General features: G+C 39.7%; 2 protein-coding genes across 2 annotated transcripts; both read left to right on the top strand.

Moving 5' to 3' along the window:
* The first annotated feature begins 821 nt into the window (after window positions 1-821).
* yars2 (tyrosyl-tRNA synthetase 2, mitochondrial) lies at window positions 822-10430 on the top strand. Its single transcript, XM_038280408.1, has 5 exons — window positions 822-1645; window positions 7723-7890; window positions 7988-8143; window positions 8281-8451; window positions 9865-10430. The coding sequence occupies exons 1-5, from the start codon at window positions 858-860 to the stop codon at window positions 10022-10024; spliced, it is 1443 nt and encodes a 480-aa protein (XP_038136336.1). The 5' UTR covers window positions 822-857; the 3' UTR covers window positions 10025-10430.
* A 1135-nt stretch (window positions 10431-11565) lies between these two features.
* On the top strand, window positions 11566-15018 carry cdkn1bb (cyclin-dependent kinase inhibitor 1Bb). Its single transcript, XM_038280409.1, has 3 exons — window positions 11566-12401; window positions 12563-12692; window positions 13772-15018. Exons 1-2 carry the CDS (start codon window positions 11909-11911, stop codon window positions 12676-12678), a joined length of 609 nt encoding a protein of 202 aa, XP_038136337.1. The 5' UTR covers window positions 11566-11908; the 3' UTR covers window positions 12679-12692; window positions 13772-15018.
* The last annotated feature ends 4815 nt before the right edge of the window (window positions 15019-19833 follow it).

Here is a 19833-nt window from a genome sequence, read left to right on the forward strand (position 1 = left end):
ATGGACATTCTATTAGAAATATTTCATACATTATTCCGAATAAAAAAATATGGGCTTGGTTGTTGTATTTTTGTGGGTTCCAGCACATATTTGAGAAGAAGGAAACGAGAGACCAGATGCAATGGCAAAGAGGGCAATCCAAAATCCTATTAGTTTTACAGTTAAAACAAGTTAATCAGAGGGAAAGGGTATTATTAAAGAAAAGTTGATGGAAAAATGGCAAAAAAGGTGGGATAAAGAAAAAACAGGAAGATGGTTTTATACAATTCAAAAGATAGTAGGAAAAAGAAAAAATGGAAATCAAATAGAAAGGAAGAAAGAGAGTGATAACAAGGTTAATTCTATACTTTTCAAAATTCAAAAACATACTACTGGCAAATCTGTTTACTGTGCAAAATATGAAACAATACAACATGTTATACTGGAATGTCATAAATATGAAAGCAAGAGAAGATATATGAGGAGAGAGTTTAAATGCATTAAGGAAAAATAATTAATTTATTTGATATTTTGAGGAAGAATTTGGGGAGTAAACATATACAAATAATTATTCGATTTTTAAAGAAAAATAAATTATTTCATAGAATTTTATTATAGAGAGAGTGAATGTGTGTATGATGTATACGAGTAGAATACAAAGTTATGTATAAGTATGGATTTTCCCCCCCGTTTTTTCCCCTTAGAAATTATATATATGTTTATTAAGTAGATACTCCATCACGAGCCACACTCCATACCAGTAAGTGGCGGTAATGCTACTAAATGTTTGTTGTCAACCGCTAATAAATCCAAGAAGAAGAAGAAAACGAAGACGAAGAAAAAGAAAACTCTTTCCTCCTTCTCGTCACGTGTCCAACATGGCGGTCTCCATGCCAAGAATCCGCGGCTGTGTTTCGCGGCATGCGTCCTGTAGCCTACTCAAACAAACCCGTATTTTCCTCGCACTGAGGTCTAAAATCCACTGCTCCGCTCCCGCACCCAGCGGACTGCTCTTCTCTCTACACAAACGCGGCATTTTGAAGGACTCTTTCCCCGAAGGCGCAGCTCAAGACCAGCTCCCCCGGCTGCTCCAGTCCGCTCCTCAGACTGTGTACTGCGGCTTCGACCCTACGACTGACAGCCTTCACGTGGGGAACCTGCTCGCCATCATCGGTTTGCTGCACTTCCGGAGCGCCGGGCACCATGTCCTCGCGCTGCTCGGAGGTGCCACGGCTCAAATCGGGGACCCGAGCGGGAAAACGAGCGAGCGGGACCGGCTGTCAGCGGACGTGGTGGAGGAGAACGCTCGCGGCATACGGGAGAGCATCCAGAGGATTTTCACTAACCACGAGTTGCTGTTCCACGACAGCTCCAGGCCGCTGGGCACAGTGGACGTGCTGAACAACCGGAGCTGGTATAAGAGCTGGGGGGTCGTGGACTTTCTGTCGGAGACCGGTAGACACTTCAGGATGGGGACGATGCTCAGCCGCCACAGCGTGCAATCCAGGCTGAAGAGCCCAGACGGTATGAGCCTGACAGAGTTCACCTACCAGGTGTTCCAAGCTTATGACTTCTACCACCTCAACCAGATATACGGCTGCAGGATTCAGCTTGGAGGCACCGACCAGCTGGGCAATTTGATGTCCGGCCATGAATTCATTCACAAGTAAATGTCCATTCAGCTGCAATGCATAATAGAAATCAGGTTAACGGAATGGTCGAAAATCCAGGACCAGAGCTAGATGGGGGGCCAGGGGTGGCTGTCACTACCCGATCCGTTCCAGAAGCGCTATTCGGTAATTTGCGCATCCAGATATACATCCGGGTCGTCCTCGATTTTATTTTGTTAAAAAAATACCTAAATTAAGTTTTCTCTAAACAAAAATAGTAAATGTACTAAAATATAATGCCTCAAAGGTTAATAATGTATTTCCTGAGATGTATTGCCTTAAAATCCTTTGTTTTATCACTCATCTCTGCCCCATCTGCGCCGGAAATGGGATCCTACGCTACTTCCGGTGGCTAACTTTTTTGGATTTAAACATAAATCTAGTCTTTTTAAGTTTTATGTTTTCATTTCGTTTTACACATATGCTATATACCGTAAATCATCTAATATTGCCCTGTATTCCATTAGCAGCCGGGTCTTTAATGGGCTGTCGGCGGAGGTAAATACTGGCAATACTACTTAAACAGGCCGGAGCTATAATTAGAACCAACGATGTTCCTGGGCAGTCCTCAACAACTTGTGATAGTAACATACAAGTACCACAGGGGGGCAATGTTTGCTAACGAATCCAAGCCATTAGCATGGGAAGTCCCAACCTTGCAGCAGACAGGAGGTCGGCTTGTTTTGTTTTTATGACCAAAATTGCGGAAAACAACTCGTGAAGTTGGACCAGCTAGAAGAGCGAGGTGCGTGAGAACGCAGGGACCCTTTTCCACCTGGATCTCCGCTCTTTTTCGCCATCATGTCACTCCGTTGTCGGAATACTCACCCCCACTTCCTCATTGCGTCGGCCGTATCTAGACCCATAGTGTATAGCGCAGGCCACGCTTCAATGTTGAGCATAAATCAAAAATGTCTGCGTCAAGCTCACTGCGACACACTGCTGTGGGAGTATAACCAGCCACACAATCGTTCTGATCTGAAAGACAAATGTGAATACTGGTAGGTCTGGTGGTAACCAGATGTTCTGTATACCGTTATGATAACTACACTTTTTCAATAAATGAACCTAGTATTTTATAGGTTCAAAGAGACACAAAATCTGTCTCTCTGCCTCTAATTCTGGCCTCCTCCAATGATGGCCTGGACCAAGATGTACCTAAGTGAAATAAAGGCCCTGTCCTTAGCCAATCAGTAGCCCCCCCCAATAATTTTTTCATGTTACTTACTATTTTTTCATACTTTCGTACATTACTTGATAACAAAAACACTGTGGTTAATTATGCACATCAATATGCTAACATTAAAGATAAGTAGTAGTAAACAACCCAGTCCTTCTTTCCACTGTAGACAAGCCAGGATCTGCTTATCTGTTCTCTATTTTTCATTTGTATGAAATAATAGCTGCATGAATCATGACAGCAGACAAGATAGAGAGCAGGAGGCGGGGTTACCAATCTACTTGCTCTGGAGAGCAAGTAGATTTTTGACGTTTTTTTCTTTCTTTTTTTATGGCTTAAAGGTACACTATGCAACCCGTGTTGATTTTTCAGCGAGGCTCCCCCCAGAGGGCGAAAGTAAAAGTGCACTGTCGTAAATATGCACAGCTGTTCTCCTGGTTTCTCCGTCAAGCCAGGCGCGGTTGTTTTGAGCTTAGCAGACAGGCGAACGCAACGAATGACTGATGCTGCGTTCACACCGCAGCTGGCGCGACAGAAGCAGCGAGTTTACATGCAACGTAACGTTAAGGCGCAACAAAAGGTCCCGCGGCGCGTTTTGAGCAGCAGGCGCAGCACATTTGAGCAGCTGAAGCAGCGCATCGGGCGCGTTTAAGCATCTGACGCAGGGAGAGAGACACAGCGCTGATGATCACTCCTCTTAAACAGTTTATTGACGCCTAAATTAACTTAAAATGCAGAAATCTGCCGGCAGAATATGCAGTTTGGATTATTTAGATGAAAAACACCTACCAGCTGCCGTGGTGAACCGCGAGGAGGCGACCAGGCCAGAGGCTGCTGATGAAGGGATCCCTACTGTCGGCGCACCGCTGGTATGTGGGGGTCTGAGCGGCTCCGACAGAAAAAATATTGAAGGCAGGATAATAATCTGAATGAACTGACGGCACAGAGAAAGGATAGTGAAGCTCCGCCCAAAGCGCGTCAGACACACTTTTGCACCGCGCAGCCAGAGCAGCAAAGCTGCTTCAGCCGCGCGTCAGAACTAACTGGTACAAACAGCAAAAATGAAGCAGCAGACGCGATTTTGCTGCGTCCGATGTGAACGTAGCATAACTGCACAAAGATCGCCACTGTGCTAGCAACGAGAATGCTTTTAACTGGGGGCGTGTAGCAGTTCTCGCCGTAAAGCAAGACTGACTCTCACGAGACTTCTGAGCCTGTGGGTGCGGGTCGGTAGCCTGGGTGCCATTCCGAACTTAGTCCCGCCCACAAGGTTTGAGGTCGGGAAGTTCGGTCTGGCTCTGCTCCATAGTAGCGCGAGTATTATCGCCCACCCTCTGGCGATCCAATCAAATTGTCAGGGCGGGCTTTATACGATGATGGACAGATGATCAACAGTAACGTAATCAACCACGTGACCAAAGCGCGCTTGGGCGACAACAACAATGGCTGCCGCCGGAGAGTTGAGGTGAGTAGATTCTGCTATTAGGTCTGTTCTAGAAGAAATCGACAGCAAATTAATTTTAAAAGAGGAAAAGAGAAACGCGATCACGGCTCGTCTTCTTATTCTAGGCGCGCAACTGCACGCTTTGATTTTTGTTGACAACAACTATGCCTGGCTTAACATACGTCACGCACTCCGTTGCTCTTATTGGTTGTAGGTCTATCCAATTGAGTGCAGAGGCATTTTTTTTCCTGGTCCGTTCAAAACACGCCCCATAATCACAGCTCTATGGAGCAGTATCAGACTCATATTCTGACTAGAATTGAGTAGGACTACGTCAGGCTAGTGGGTCGGTGCTCCTGCAATTGCAAGTGCGGTATTTCCCCCACAGACCACCAGGGCGGCCGAGAATACCTTTGTTCAACCTGAAATGACTCATTTAATCATCCATAACGTTATGGAACACATTAATTAACTGAAAAATGTTGCATAGTGTGCCTTTAATAAGAGAAGTGGGCTTCACGCTGACCTGCAAGGCTTTAAACCTGGGTTTGATTAACGACAAAGCCATTTTAAAGCAAATATTATGGTGCTCATTTTGAGCCTAGATCTATTGTCGTGGCCAAGCTTTGATGACAGTAAAAAAAGGTCCACAAAGGCCACAGATGCATCATGGACAAGTTATTTACGCAGGCAAAAGAAAAAAATGTTCCAGGTAAACTTCTACAGCTTTCTTAGTTTATTTCTCCTCAGGCAAGCAAACAGAAAAGGACAAACATTTCCTCTATGCTTCTCTTGCACTGGTAAAAAAAAAACATACGCCCACCCAGATGCATGTTGGTCCTGCCATTGATGGCCTATTTATAAAAATAATTCACCCAAATTAATAATAACTAACCAGAAATAAAGGAAAAAAACTAAATAAGCAAAAAACATAATCTCAAAATGGATATCAAACAATAAAGCACAATAAACTTTGCTAGATTCTCCACAAAAACAAAAAGAACTTTGTTAATCATTAACATAAATTAACTGGCTCCTACACTCTATTTTTATTTTTGATAATGTTCATGGTGGAGAATCCTGCTTCACAGCAGTAGGTTGAGCTGAACATACTCAAAATGTGCAGGGTCATGTTTCAGCACACCATATTACTTTTCTTTCACCAGTTCACCGCATTTCTTCCAGCAGTCCACACTTTCTTTTACTTTTTCTCATTGTCTTCTCTAGGGCTGGGTAAAAAAACTCGATTTTGAATCGATTCCTTTACATTTTTGCAGAATCGACGTCTAGGGAATGAGATTGATTAGTTTTATAGTGATGCGCGTGACGTTCACATTCAAATGAGCAGGAAAGATGCACTCAAGATTATTTCAAGCCAGACAGCTGCAAATATAGCCAACAGGTTGACTGAAGACATTAACAAATGGGGGCTGACCAGAAAACACTCTGTAGTTGTTACAGACAGCGATGCAAATATGGTTTGTGCAGTGGAAATAATGCAGCTCATGCATTTCTTCTGTGTTCCCGCTGTATCACGTCTGCGTGCTCGAGTGAGGCTTCACTTTTCACAAACAAGTTTGCACTAATAAGACAGTTTTGTTCACATCTAAAGTTTAAACTTTCTGATTTACAAGTTTGCACTTTGTGTTTAATGTGACAGGAAAAAAATAAAATAAGAGTCCTTTGAAACACAGTTGAACCACTTTCATTATTGTAAAACCAGATCGAATTGAAATTAATCGATTTAGAACTGTGTTAATCAAAATCGAATCGATTCATGACTTTGGCGAAAATACCCAGCCCTAGTCTTCTCCTTCTTTCCCATCGCCCGGCTTGCCACAGGTTTGCCTGCTGTGTCTAAAAGTAGTTCGCTGCAACAACCCAGACTGACAGCAGCTCATTGGCTAATTTGTATCCTGTGTAACCTGGTCCCGGACGCTCCGGAGGTCTTTGCCATGTTAACAAGAGAAGCGGCACAAGTGAAGTTAGACACTGCTTGGACAACTTGCAGGAATTTATAAGTGTTTTAAACCAGGTTGGTCCCGATTAGCCAGAGGGTGGGTCCGGATCTGGACCCTGGTCCACTAATCCATGACCTCTGCTTTATAAAATGGACCCTTGCTTTGGCTTAGAAAAGCTTTTGGTCCACTTTATAAAGCCTGGAACTCAACGCTATTTCTGACGTTTTGAATTGGAAAAAGCTTCCTGGATGGGAAGCGAAACGCCTTCAAACTTGGAGACAAAGTCGCGTGGATTGTTTCTTTCTACTTTTTTGGAATGATTATGACCTGGATGACTGAGAATCTTCACTAGCACACCTGACTTATATGCTGATTTAACTTGCTGCTGTGAAGGTCGTGCAGTCATTGGAATAAAGTGCTGGCATTTCTAAAACAGGTGGGGGGGAAATAGTATCCTCCTCCTCATGCAGGGTTTGACGTTAAGGATTTTTGACTTTCACATTTAATTTGCCCAGAAACAATTTTTACTTGCCCAGTATAATGTTTGATAAATATAGTTCCTAATATTCATTTTTTTGTATATATATCAATGAAACATGTTTTTTTTTTTTTTTATGTTTTTTGTAATTCTGTATTTTTTAAGTTTTCAGGTTCCTGGTGTGTAGATGCATGCGTCAGATAATGAACTCAAGCCTACATTACCGTGTTAACATGCTTTTCAATCCTTCCTGCACATTCTTTTCAAACTAAACTTTGCTTTAAACTGTTGTGTGCTTGGAAAAATATAAATTGTAATGTTAAAAATCTAAAAAAAAAACTTGACAGGTTAAAGACTTGAGATAAATCACAAGACAGAAGTCAATGTCACAAATGAATAACTTTTATTTTAGAGTCACGGGAATGTTTATACAAGATAATACTATTAATATAATGTGACTTTTCTAGAGAATCATTATACAGTTATTTTATACAGGGTTTCCACAGTCTTGCATAATTTCAGAATTCCCTGACTTTTAACTGACTCAGGATTAGTTTTCCCTGACAAAATAAATGCAGCCGTTTTGGTAACTACATCCAAATTACCAGCTAGATTATTATTAGCCTTTTCCAAATCTCGCGAGAATGTGTACAAAACAACAAATGCGGGCAAATGCAATTAAATTTGTACTCTCCCAACAATTAAAAACTACTTGCGAGATTGGGCGATGGTTAACATCGAGCTCTGTCATGATGCCTCCACCTGTGATAGGAGTGTTTAGGTGGACCAGTTAGGTTGTAGCAGAAGTGGGTGATCTATGGAGTCATTCTAGTGTTATTAAATTCAAGAAAAAAGCGATCTCAAAAAGGAAAATAATGATTAAAGTCTAATAAATGTATTGGAGAGAAAATGTTTTTACTCTAATGGCAAAAACTGGTTGCTAGGCAACTTTTTTGTCAGAAATATAATGTGATATTTAATCCAACTGGTTTTGTTGTGTATTTCTGTAGAGTCAGCGGTGAGGAGGTTTATGGCCTGACCATCCCTTTGGTGACGAGCTCTGCCGGTGACAAGCTGGGGAAAACTGCAGGCAACGCGGTGTGGCTCAACAGAGACAAGACGTCGCCCTTTGAGCTCTACCAGTTCTTCCTTCGACAGCCAGATGCTAACGTGGAGGGGTACGTGGAGAGGAACGCTTACCCAACCCGCTTTGTTTACAAGAGTCCAGCTGTACTGTGCCGGGAAGCTGAAATACCGTGTGTGGATATTTTGCAGATACCTGAAGTTGTTCACCTTTTTGCCCCTGGCGGAGGTGGAGAGGCTGATGGAGCAGCAGAGGGAAGATCCAAGCAAACGCCTCGCTCACAAACGACTGGCTGCAGAAGTGACCAAACTGGTTCATGGAAAGGAGGGCCTGGAGAGCGCCAAAAGGTCAGAACTGGTCCGTGTTGATTTGCTTTTTAACTTAAATGTGATAAAGCAAGACATTGCTGCGTACATAGAAAAAAGTATTGCTTCGTATGACCAGATTTATGATCCTTAAAAAGCAGAATTCTGTGTCCCTGCAGATGTACCAATGCATTGTATCACAGCAGCGTGCAGGCTTTGGAAGAATTAAGCGATGATGAGCTTCAGGAACTCTTCAGCGAGGCTCCTTTCCATGAGCTGCTGTTGGAGCCAGGCACCACCGTAATAGATGCCTGCCGCAAGGTCGGCGCCATCCCAGACGGACCCAGAGGGTACGGACCTCAATCCTCGTTTATTTAGACAAACCTCTGCCGCTGGTCATTGGATTGCTGGTATAAGATGTTTGGAGGTAACCTGGCAGTGGCCAGATCGATGGGTTTAGAACTGAGTTGAGTTCTACGTTATTAATATGTAATGGCTGCTGTTCAGTCTGTCTCTGAAAAGAAGGGATGTTTAGTTTAATACTTTGAGCTGATAACCATAATACGCTTTCAGACAACCGTAGCAGTGAATCGTGACGTTTCGTAAGCTGATAAATCAAACTTTTTCCAAATCCCGTTGGAAGGAAAGCCCAGATATCTTTCCCATCTACAAATGCACAGAGTGCTTATCTTTGCTCCTTTTTTAAATGAGAAATTGTCGCTATTTCAGCTAAAATTGAATCAATTGCAGTGTTGACAGGCGAGTCTTCCGGGGAGCCATGTTTGTAAGGCCCCAGCGAGGCCCTTCTGACTGTCATCATTCCTACATGTCCGGCCCCGAAAAAACACGGCTGGAATGTGATTGGTCCGACCCGCTGGTTGTTATGAGATGGACACATTAGCGTTAGTCTTAAAAGATGGATTTGTTGTAAGACTGAAAATTCAGATCTTACAACAATCCAGCTTGTAGCGCAAGGTTAATTGGGAGGATGACTGGACGTAAATTCATGAATGACTTAAAAAAATAAAATGTTAGAGCAGGGATGTGCTGCATCGGGCCAGTAGCATTAAACCCCAAGTCCAGTTAAGGATGTATGACTTATAAGGAGTTTGAGCTGTACCTCCAACAGAATGTGATTCAATGATTTTTCATTTCTATCTGTAATTGCTGTTAATTGTGTTGTTTGTATATAGGGCTGAAACAATCGGATTAATCGGGAATAATCAATATTGAAATAATAGTTTGCTAAGTTAGTAATCAACTGGAGTATAGAGACTCTAAAACATACCTTTAGCTGACAGGGCGACCCGCTTAGATAAAAAAAAAAAACTTTTTGGTCTGTTGATATGCTCTATCCAGAACTCAGGTGGAAAAGTTTTTATTGTTTGATCTGGTTTCATTCTGTAAAAAAGCATCTTTAAGGAACCTTTCGCTATCCGATTATCAATCGAAAAAATTGACAGTTAAGTCAATTAGTTAGCAAAATTAACGTTATTTGCCGCTCTATTTTTAAATACCTATCGATGCATTGCGCGTTAAAAAGAAACTACATTGTTTACATTCCTACTGCTTCTTAGATATTATATGTAACAAGATATTAGACCTAAAATGATTTTTAAAAAGGAAATATGGTTGGTGTTTGATCATGCTGTAAAATATATTGTTTAAATTTTCTATTTGTTTCATAAGCTTTTGTTGTAATGATTCATTCTATCTAAACAAGAGCCCACATGAATCTTTGTGTGTCTAATGCTTTTGTTCAGATATCGGATGATCTCTGATGGAGCTGTATGGATTAACCACAAAAGGGAAGACAAACCGGAGCAGGTTCTGATCCCCAAACTCCATGTCCTGTCTAACGGACTGACCCTGCTAAGAGTGGGCAAGAAAAACTTTTACATCATCAAGTGGCTGAGCCTCTGAGGCTGCCTGATTGACAGGGAAGGTAGGAGGAAAAACTTCACAGGAGTTTTCAGGGAGATAATATTGGACTCATAAATGACTGTGCATTTATTGTTTTTATATGTGTACATGTATAGATGTGGTGTTATCTAAAATCTAAAACACATGTTCATTAAATGGCATATGTAAGAGATCATCTTTTTGTATTGACTTACTGCTGCAGAGGGTGTAGGAAAGTGAACACTAGAGGGCGACATTACCTGCGTCACGGTGGACAGAGAACCTCATGGACACGATTTAATCAACTGCAACGCTTCAGAAAACCAGTAGCTTTAAAGTTGAGCTAAATTTCATATTTTATTCCAAACACTTGTGTTCCTGTTTGAAGAAAATATTTTTCTTTATATTAAAGTATAATGCAAACATTTGTTTTGCTTCAACATTTTTAAATTTATTTTTATGATGGAAAATGTACCCTTACACACACTGTTGGGAGACAACCACCGAATGTTGAGGGGGAAAAGGTTTATGATACAGTTTAAATTCAAAAATAGATTTTCTTTAAATATTACATTTAGGGAAGATTTTTTTTCCCTTGCCCATTTCTTTTTTAAATCGATTTCCTGGCTTTGTTGAAAATATAGAACATTTAAGAAAATGTATATCTATTTGGTTCTGGCAGTTTTTTTCACAAATTATACTTTTATTTTCACTATAATAAATTTATGATAATTATTATAATAAATTTATTTGTATTGTAAAAAACACAATGGTTAATGTACACATGTAGACTTGAAGATAAAAATGAACTGTGTGCTGCCTTTAAAATGTATATGCAGTCATGCAAAAAAAATATCACACCACTCTTTTTTTACTTAAATTCTTGCAAATTTTTATGTCTGTACAATTTTTTTTTTTTTTTTTTTTAAACAACATTTAGAGTGTTATGTACTGTATGTTAGAGTGACTGCAGCATACAGAGAAACAGTGAGGGGGGCTAATTGGATAAACTACTGCTAAGCACTAACATTTAAATTTACAAATTTATTTAATTAACATTAACAAAGATGTTCACTCAGCCATGGAGTCCACATCAATCAAATTAATGTTTTTCTCATATTTTAAAGTTTAGATATGGATTTCAATTTCATAGTTTAGTCTATTTTTGTATAATGTATGTGTATATATATATATATAAGAACCTGTGGGTAGTTTTTTTTTTTTTAAACTGGCTCCATGCCAGATAGTCACATGCTGTTTTATTCAACCTGGGTTATATAATTATAGCAACTTTTATTATAAAAAAAACCCCCCAAAAAACTAAAAACATGAAAAACTAAAGTTGAAATGGATTCCCCACAATAAAGCCCATACAAAGCTGTCAAAACACTTGTACACGTTTTTTTTTTCTATTTAGTTTGATTAAGACCTTCATGTCAAATGATATAACTATTAATATAAACTTATTCACAGAATGATCCAAATATCGCATTTTAAAAAATATGGGCGGGGCCTATGTGGGTAACCAATGAGCGACCCGCTCGGCATTTAAATAGTTGTGTGCGTCAATCACATCGCTGTGGCCCGCCTCCATCTGAGCCCATCCTCCCGTCTGTTCACACTACGCCTTCAATCGCCATATTGGGTTTTGAGAGGTTACTCTGCAGTTTCTCTCAGTGCGGGACGAAAATTGACACAGCGCCTTCGATTCCTGTGCAGTTTGTTTTGATGATTCGCGGGGACTATCTTCGGCGTCAGAACACAGCAGAAGCCATTGGTGCCTCCAGCCTCTCGTACGCATGGCATAAGCGCTCCCACGCCCGTGTCGGATCTTTCCCCCCGTGACGAGGAGATAGCCGCTGTTGTTTTTCTCTCTCCCGTCTTTTCAGCGAGGTGTTTTTTCTTATGAAAACCGGACGCTCCTGGCTGCTAGAAGATTCAGCTTTTTTAGGAGGTAAAATGTCAGACGTTCGACTTTCAAACGGAAGCCCGACGTTGGAGCGGACGGAACCCCGGCTGTCGGAGCACCCGAAGCCGTCAGCCTGCCGGAACCTCTTCGGCTCGGTGGACCACGAAGAGTTAAACAGGGATTTAAAGGGACACATGCGGGAGCTGCAGGACCTTGCGGCAGCGGAGTGGGGCTTCGACTTCGCCCGTGACGTGCCGCTGCCGAACTCCAGGTTCATTTGGGAACGGGTGGACTCCGCGGAGATGCCGGATTTCTACGTGCGGCCGCCGCGGAAGGAGAAAGGCGTCTGCTCTGGGAATACCAAGGTGGATGTTAACGGGAATCATAGCTGTGTTCTGGTGGCTCCTCCGAGCGAAGAAACCAGCCTGTCTGTGGGTCAGACCGAGTGTACAGAGCAGTGCGCGGGGCTGAGGAAGAGACCGTGTCACGGTACTACTTTTTCTGTTTTCAACCCGAATGGCTGCTGTGTTCATGTATACAGTGCTTTGTGTGTTGGGATTTCTCTTTAATATAAATATAGAAATTAAAACCACAAAGAAATAAGCAAACTAAAAGCATATTTTTAATATATTTTTTATTTTTTTTTCCAGACCCCAGCGCGCAAAGTAAGAGGTCACGCAGCAGCCCAGATGAAGTTAGTTGTCCAAGCCTGAGCCACTCTGTTGAACACACACCCAGAAAGTCCAGTCCCAAGAGACAAACGTGAGGACTAACAAAACGGTAAGAAAATAAGCCACGGTGCATATTTCCCCCTTTTTTTAATTACAGATGTCCAACATAATTTAAAAATGCTTAATTTAAAAAAAATGCTCCACTTTGCCAAACTTCATCCCTAAAATACGCAAAAAAATATAATAATTTGGATTAGATTATACAGATGTGAGTGCTTCAGCTGGAGTATTTATGAATAATCAGCTTTACCAAGTTCAGACAAATAAACGTAATGAGTGGAAAGAAAAAAAAAAAAGGAAAACAAAAGTGCAGTACATTATTTTTAGCCCTTTCACTGCAGCTGTTTCGGTACTGCTCAGTTTCCTACTAAACTATAAACAAGTGCTGAACAACAGTGTAGTAGTAACACGTCAGCAGCCACTGCCCTCAGCACAAGGACGGAAAGGGGCAGGTCTCTGAGAGCTGCAAAAAAAAAAAAATAAACTCAACGCCCTACACACTACTACACACACACACAGCTCCCTGTGAGGGAGAGGAGGGATGTAGAGTAGGTCTGAAAATCAAGTGGGTCACAGCAAAGATGGGGGTCAAGGTTGAAAATTCCTTTTTAGTTTCTAGATGAGAAATCTTCAGATTGCAGAGGAGTACAGATGGCATTATACAAGATAAAAGCATATACTTTTGGTAGTAAAATGTATGGAAATTAGTACAGTCCACTGAAACGGCCAATAAGAATTAATGAGAATCATTTTTAATTTTTATTTTCCTTTATAAAACAGTTAATAGAACAGTGTAAAATATGTATATTTAACTGAGTGTGCATGCATGTACTCAGTTTTATTTTTTGCAATTTTTTTTTTTTTACATATATCCAACATACTAAAATATCCTACAAAATAGCAAAAAAATATAGAAAGTGAAGCTGCACCTCAACTAAAGGTTCAAGGAGGAAAAACATAAGGATCCTATGCATGTATAGAAAGTGTTTTAAACAATTTGATGGTGACTTAATATGCTACTTGGCAGAAAAAAACATTTATCCTCAAAATGTGTATTTAATTTTCTTTTTATCTGCTGTACTAACTTGCGACACTTGTTTTTTTTCTCTGCCTTGTTCTGCCCCACAGAAAAGATGCCCCCCTCCCCCTTATTTTTCTTTAAGCATGGGAGACCTCAGTGTTGGCTTTTTTTTTTTTGGTTGTTTCTCCCCCCCCTTTTGGACGAGGATCTACACAGCATCAGAAACATATCAGCTCTCCTGAAGACTGGGGAGGACGCTGTTGAAGCACTGAATAGAAACACTAAAGTTTTTGGCACTCAGTTAAATGTTACTGCCTCTAACAGCAGTCGATGTAGCAGTGTGCAATTAGGTTGACTTCCTTTTTTGCTCCTTTTTTTAAAAATGTTTTTTTTTTTTTACTACCTGTGTGTGTATATAAATTAATAAATGAATATATATTTCTCTCCATATGTAGCACATAAGAAACATTATGATTTAAAAATAAATCCTTTATGTTAAAAGTGTGAATTTTGATTTGACTTGAAGAATTGCAGTGTAGTTTGAAACTTTTTTTATTTTTTATGTTTTGTTAGCCTAAAAAGCAGCCGAAGTTGACACGGTCCCCAATTGCTACACTTAAAAAAAATGTAATAATAATTATGGCTCTTTTCAAAATCTAACATTGTGTCTTCACTCCATTTTCCTAACTCGGCATTGAAGAATGGTACAAATGTAGCTCTTTTATTTAGTTTATGGTCATTGCATTGTCACCATATGAGTTATTTAGAGAGCCTGACCCACAGGATGAAATTTATATTTATCAATCAGGTTATTCTAATTCTTTTTTTTAATGCTTTTAGCACCAGTTTGGGTCTTTTTTCCTCCTCTCCTTGTTCTGCACTCCTCTTTTGCTTTTAGGGCTTTGCAGACTTCACACTCTGTTCTCATTGACTGTACCGTGATGTGCCTTACTGCTATATAGACGTGAGGGTTTTTTTTTTTTTCAAAGCGGTTATATCTTCTACAATACCAAATACATGGTTGCTTTTATGTAGATGACTTCACATTGTATTTCTTTGTGATTAATGTAGGCGCTTTTTTTGCCCCCTCCCTCCCATACTTTAAAACCTGCTGAGGATGCAAAATGTGAGAATCTCAAAGCTTCTCCTGTATTTGCCAAACGTTTGGTTTATATTCTGAGACGAAGAAAGGCTCGTCCAACAGATGCAGTCACCATGCCTGTGTAATTGTGTAGAATCTTTGTAATGTACCTGTGTACATATTTTGTAAAAAAAAATAAAACAAACAAAAAAAAGCAAAAAACACTGAGAAATTATACTAACTTATTTATGTTGAGCTTTTTTTATGTAGAGTTAAAAAAAATGGGTTTTGATTACGGTTATCCAAAGTGGCATTTACGTTACTATAATTTTTATTTTATAAAAGCATATTTTATTTGGTAGATTTTTTCCCCCTCCCCCCTATAAGGTTGCAGACTGAGCCTGATGTGAGTTGTGCATTTTTTTTTTTTTTTTTGTAATGTGTGGATTAAAAAAAATGTTGCAATCAATAAAAGAGAAGATTAAAGTATAATTTGTTGCTTGTGTTTTTTTTTTTACACTGGGTGTGTTTAAAAAAGAAAATACAATACTTAACAGCATCACTGAAAATGAATAGAAATTAAATCCAAAAATGATAACATGGAATAAATATCTCTTTACTCTCTAAAGAGTTTTCTTTAGTATTTGGGGTGTTTGAAACAGCTGGGAGAGCAATCATCAAGGTCAAGTTAGATGATTGGCGCTCAGCTCATCCAATGAGGGAGATTTGGGGGTGCAGACTACTGAGTGCAACCATTAGCATTTAACCTTAACCCAATGGCAGAATTACTGATGAAAAACAAAAATAGCTTGAATTTATTACTCAATATTAAAATGGGCTGAAAAACACAGATTAAACCTTTTTATTATTATTTTTTTAGTTGACTATAAATTCTCAAGTGTGTATTTTTCTGTATATTTTCTTAAGGGCCTTTTTCTAGTGTAATCACCAATTTAATCCAAATAGAACTAATGGGGATCAAATCCAAGTCCAAATGTGGTGGAATGTCACATTTTAGCGCAACTGTTTGGTATAAGAAGAAAAAAAATATATATTTATATATATACAGCATCCTAATCTAAAACTGGTGTGTATGTTTAATTGCACTTAATGCAAATTAATTGATTTCATTTTGAAGTGAGTATATCTTCACCTGTTTTAGAAATGTATTATATTTTAAACATTTTCTAATTTTATTTTGTAATGTAAAAAAGTGGAAAATTTACTTAACAGATGCAATGCATCCCCCTTTCATATAAATTTGCTACCTTGTTCTGCATATATAAATAATTTATTTATATATATGTATATATATATATATATATATATATATATATATATATATATATATATATATATATATATATATATATATAATTTTTATTTAAATTTAATGCATTTATCTGCAACACTTGTTGCTGTTTGTAGCTTCACTGCACGTGTCTCAGTTTCAGCCGCGGTTCATCTCTGGCTGTAAAACTCAAATTAATGCTTTCGCTGCACAGAATTTCCCAGCTTCCTCCTCGTGCCACCAGCACAGGAAGACACCTGCAGCAGCCTTTTTGTTATGAGTGGAAGTGGTCTCTGTCTGTTTGTGTGGGTGGGAAAGGTGGAGACCATCCAATCCGGCAGCGTGCAGGTGGGCAACCTTAGCTCAGCCGTTCCATCTAACCCCCCACCCACCCCCACCTCTGAGCTCGGCCCATTGTCCCAGTGTGTGGGCCTTTGTGTCGAAGGCCATTGTGAAGGGGCCAGGGCTGGCCACTGTTGTGTCTGGGGCTTCTCTGTTCAAACAAAGGGCCCGTCTACAATCCTCCACCCCGCCCAAACAGCAGACTGCCCGACTGATTGACTGGCTGTCTGACTTCATGACTTGGTGAAAAAGCAAAGGATGGAAATATTGCGTCTGAAATACTTTCACATCACTGTTACCTGCTTGGAATCTCCTTGGAAGGTTATAATCTCCATCTTTAATACAGGCACACCTCAGTGAAATAAAACATCAATAAAATGTTAATTTATTTCCATGATCCAATTTAAAAAATAAATCATATCTGTTGTTTTAATAAATACAGTGATTATGGCTGATTAAAAAATTATACAAGATTAAAAAGGACATTTTAATACAGTAGTTCTGTGTAGTGTACACTTAGTTTTGAATTAATTTCTGCATGATTACAGCGTGGCTTGGAGGCAATAAGCATGCTGCTCAGGGGAGGTGTAAAGGAAGCCCAGGGTGCTTAAATAGTGATAATTTATACCTGAGAATGAACCACAGATTCCTAATTGGGTCTAGGTCTGGTCAAATTGCTGGTCAGTCAGTGATAATATGCCCCATTAGAGCATGTATTGGTATTTTTGACATGGTGGCTGCTGTTAACTCTAACTGAGAAATTAAATTACACATGAAGTTTGGCATCAAATGCAAGTATGAATTCCTCTGAAAATATTTAGACTGAAACACAGTGGACCCCTACTGATGGCATGCATTCATAAAATCACTGACTACAGTCACCTCACAATAGACAATCAGAAACCTGGATTCTGTGCCTCTGACTTCTCCAGATCCTGGAACATTAGTTAAAGAAATAGAACCCATGATCATTGAGCAGCAGTACATTTCCCCTCATATTGTAGATCAAGTCATTTTGCTTTTGTCTGTGCAGGAGTGACATCAAAATCAGGAAAGAAACAGCTTTAGGCCCTGTTTGCCTTTTCATTTTATACTTGTCAATATCTTTTTATTTTTTATCATAACCACTTTTCTTGTAATATGGTTAGATAATGCATTTTATAAACTGCTAGTTTCTTTAGCAATCCAATTTGAATTATGTGATTCATTTTTCCTATAGCAAATCATAACTCTTGTGTATCTCAGTCAAAAGTGATTTGTTTCACTTCCTCTTCAGTTTTTCCTTCCACTCAACTTTATCTTGATGTCTTTTAACATATTTTAAACACAGCTTCTTTAGCCAAGATCTTTTGTGGCTTACCCTCTGTGAAGAGCATTGCTGACTACTGAACTGTCAGAGGTCTCCGTATTATGTACACCACAGCATTTAGCATTCCTGTTTTTAAAAAACAGTCATATAGTGTTTCATTGCTTTGATATTCAAATATTCAGACACAAAATGTTGTGGAAATTAGTTGTTATTCATCTTTACTTAAATTGACAGACATAAATGCCCGAAATATCCCTTAATTAATCTCCTTATCCTCCTTTAACTTAACTTATTTTTTTAAAGTAGCATGATGATAAAACACTTTTTTAAATAAATGTATTAATATGTAGAAAACAATTTAACAGATAAAAGCAAAATAGACCAAAAATAATTTTTTACAAGTATAAATTCCAGGCATAAAATAGCCCATAATTTCGTTTAGGTTACGTCAGTTTTTTTTTTTTTTTTTTTTTTTGCCACAGGCTTTTTTTTCTCTCTCTTTTGCCCAAGTAACACAATTACACGACAGATTCAAGTTAAAAACCTATTATTTCACAAGTTCAACCAGGGCGTTTTCTCATTTCTCTGGGCTAAAGGAAGTCAACCTATAATCTCCTCATATTGCAGGAATAATTACACACATAAAATGTTGCATTGTTTGAGAAAATCTGACCGATGTAGTCATGAATTTTCTGTTACACATTTGATTTAGGCTTTTTTTTTTACACTACTCTGCCTTGTATTTTTCATTTTTTTTTTTTTTACACATTTGCTGTGTTTTGTGGTGTCAGCTTTATATATGTGATCTTTTGCACTCACTTCCATACTTCCACTGCTTTTTGTCTTAAAGGTAAATGACAATAAAATACAACTTTATATGGCTTGGAAATTCAAACATTTTCTTGAAGCTTAGTCCCTTCTGGTGGCTTACTGGGATATTTTTCAGTGAATTCATTGTATACGACTTCCGAAACTAAGCATTTCCCAAAAAGCGGCACACACTGAGACAAAAGCCTTTGCAGCAGTAGAGTTCCTTGAATGTGCTCCTGCAGCCACTCCAAACCAAGCCCCGCTGAATTCTAGGAAATTCCAGTTAGACACTTGGTTAAACTTTTGCAATTTTCCTCTTGTGTGCCAAGATTTCACGCTTCCGTGCTACATCAACACAAGCAGGTTATCTTATTCTGTTAACCACCCTGACACTTAATATAAAGCCACAAGTTCCTCCGCGCATTTCCTGCCAGGCCACCGCAATCAACGTCATCGAGCTGCTCCTCTGGCAACTCAGCCTCTGAATGAAGGGAAAGCCCGCCAGCACCTAACCTCCCTTTCTCTTTCTTCCTCTGCAAGGCAGGCTGAGTAAACTACATTATTTTTTGCATCTGTGTGTGTTTTGACTAGAATCCACCACATTGGGAGGAGTTTGGATTCAGCTCCTGTAGCTAAGAAGTGAGTCGTTTTAGTGCAGGAGCTGCTATTTGCCACGCTGTGGTGTGACTGAGAAACGTGTGTTAGCTGATTCCCGGCAAAGTTCAGGATTGACTGGCAAGCAGAGAGGAAAGGTTAAGAGGTGAGAGATGCTGCAGAGCACTGAATGACAGATGTGCAGATGTGCTTCGGCGGTACGGTTGAGAGGGAAAAGAAAGGCAGGGAAGGAAGGGGTGGGGGTCCAGGGGTAGAGCTCATTAAAGCGGCACACCTGCAGCCTATCAAAGAGCCTTTATCTTCTATCAGTCCAAATCTGCTCAAGCACGCAGCTCAAGACATGCAAAGCTAGCAGGGGCCATGTTGCATGCTCGCTAGGACTCGTTGGGCCTTTATCTCTCCTCCTCCCTCCTTTCTGACCAGCGGTCGGTACCTGGAACAGAAATCCTGTCAGGAATGCTCAGGGATGCGTTCAGATGCATCTGGCTGAGAAACGGGGGCAGAGTTTCTAGTTGGGAACATCTGCACGGTGCGGATACAGAGGCCTTTCTCATGCTCAATTTCACTTTGTTCTCTCCTGGTAAAGTTAATACAAGGATAAATCATCAATTATAGTCTCAAACAGGGAGCAGTATTGATTTAACTGCTGCAGAGAGTAAAGTCAGCCAAAGGGTTTCTGAACACAAAGTAATGCGCCACCAGGATTCTTTATATAATCTCA

The sequence above is a fragment of the Cyprinodon tularosa genome, unplaced genomic scaffold (assembly GCF_016077235.1).
Source record: "Cyprinodon tularosa strain WSP-4 unplaced genomic scaffold, ASM1607723v1 ctg16, whole genome shotgun sequence".
In the NCBI taxonomy this organism is placed as follows: Eukaryota; Metazoa; Chordata; class Actinopteri; order Cyprinodontiformes; family Cyprinodontidae; genus Cyprinodon; species Cyprinodon tularosa.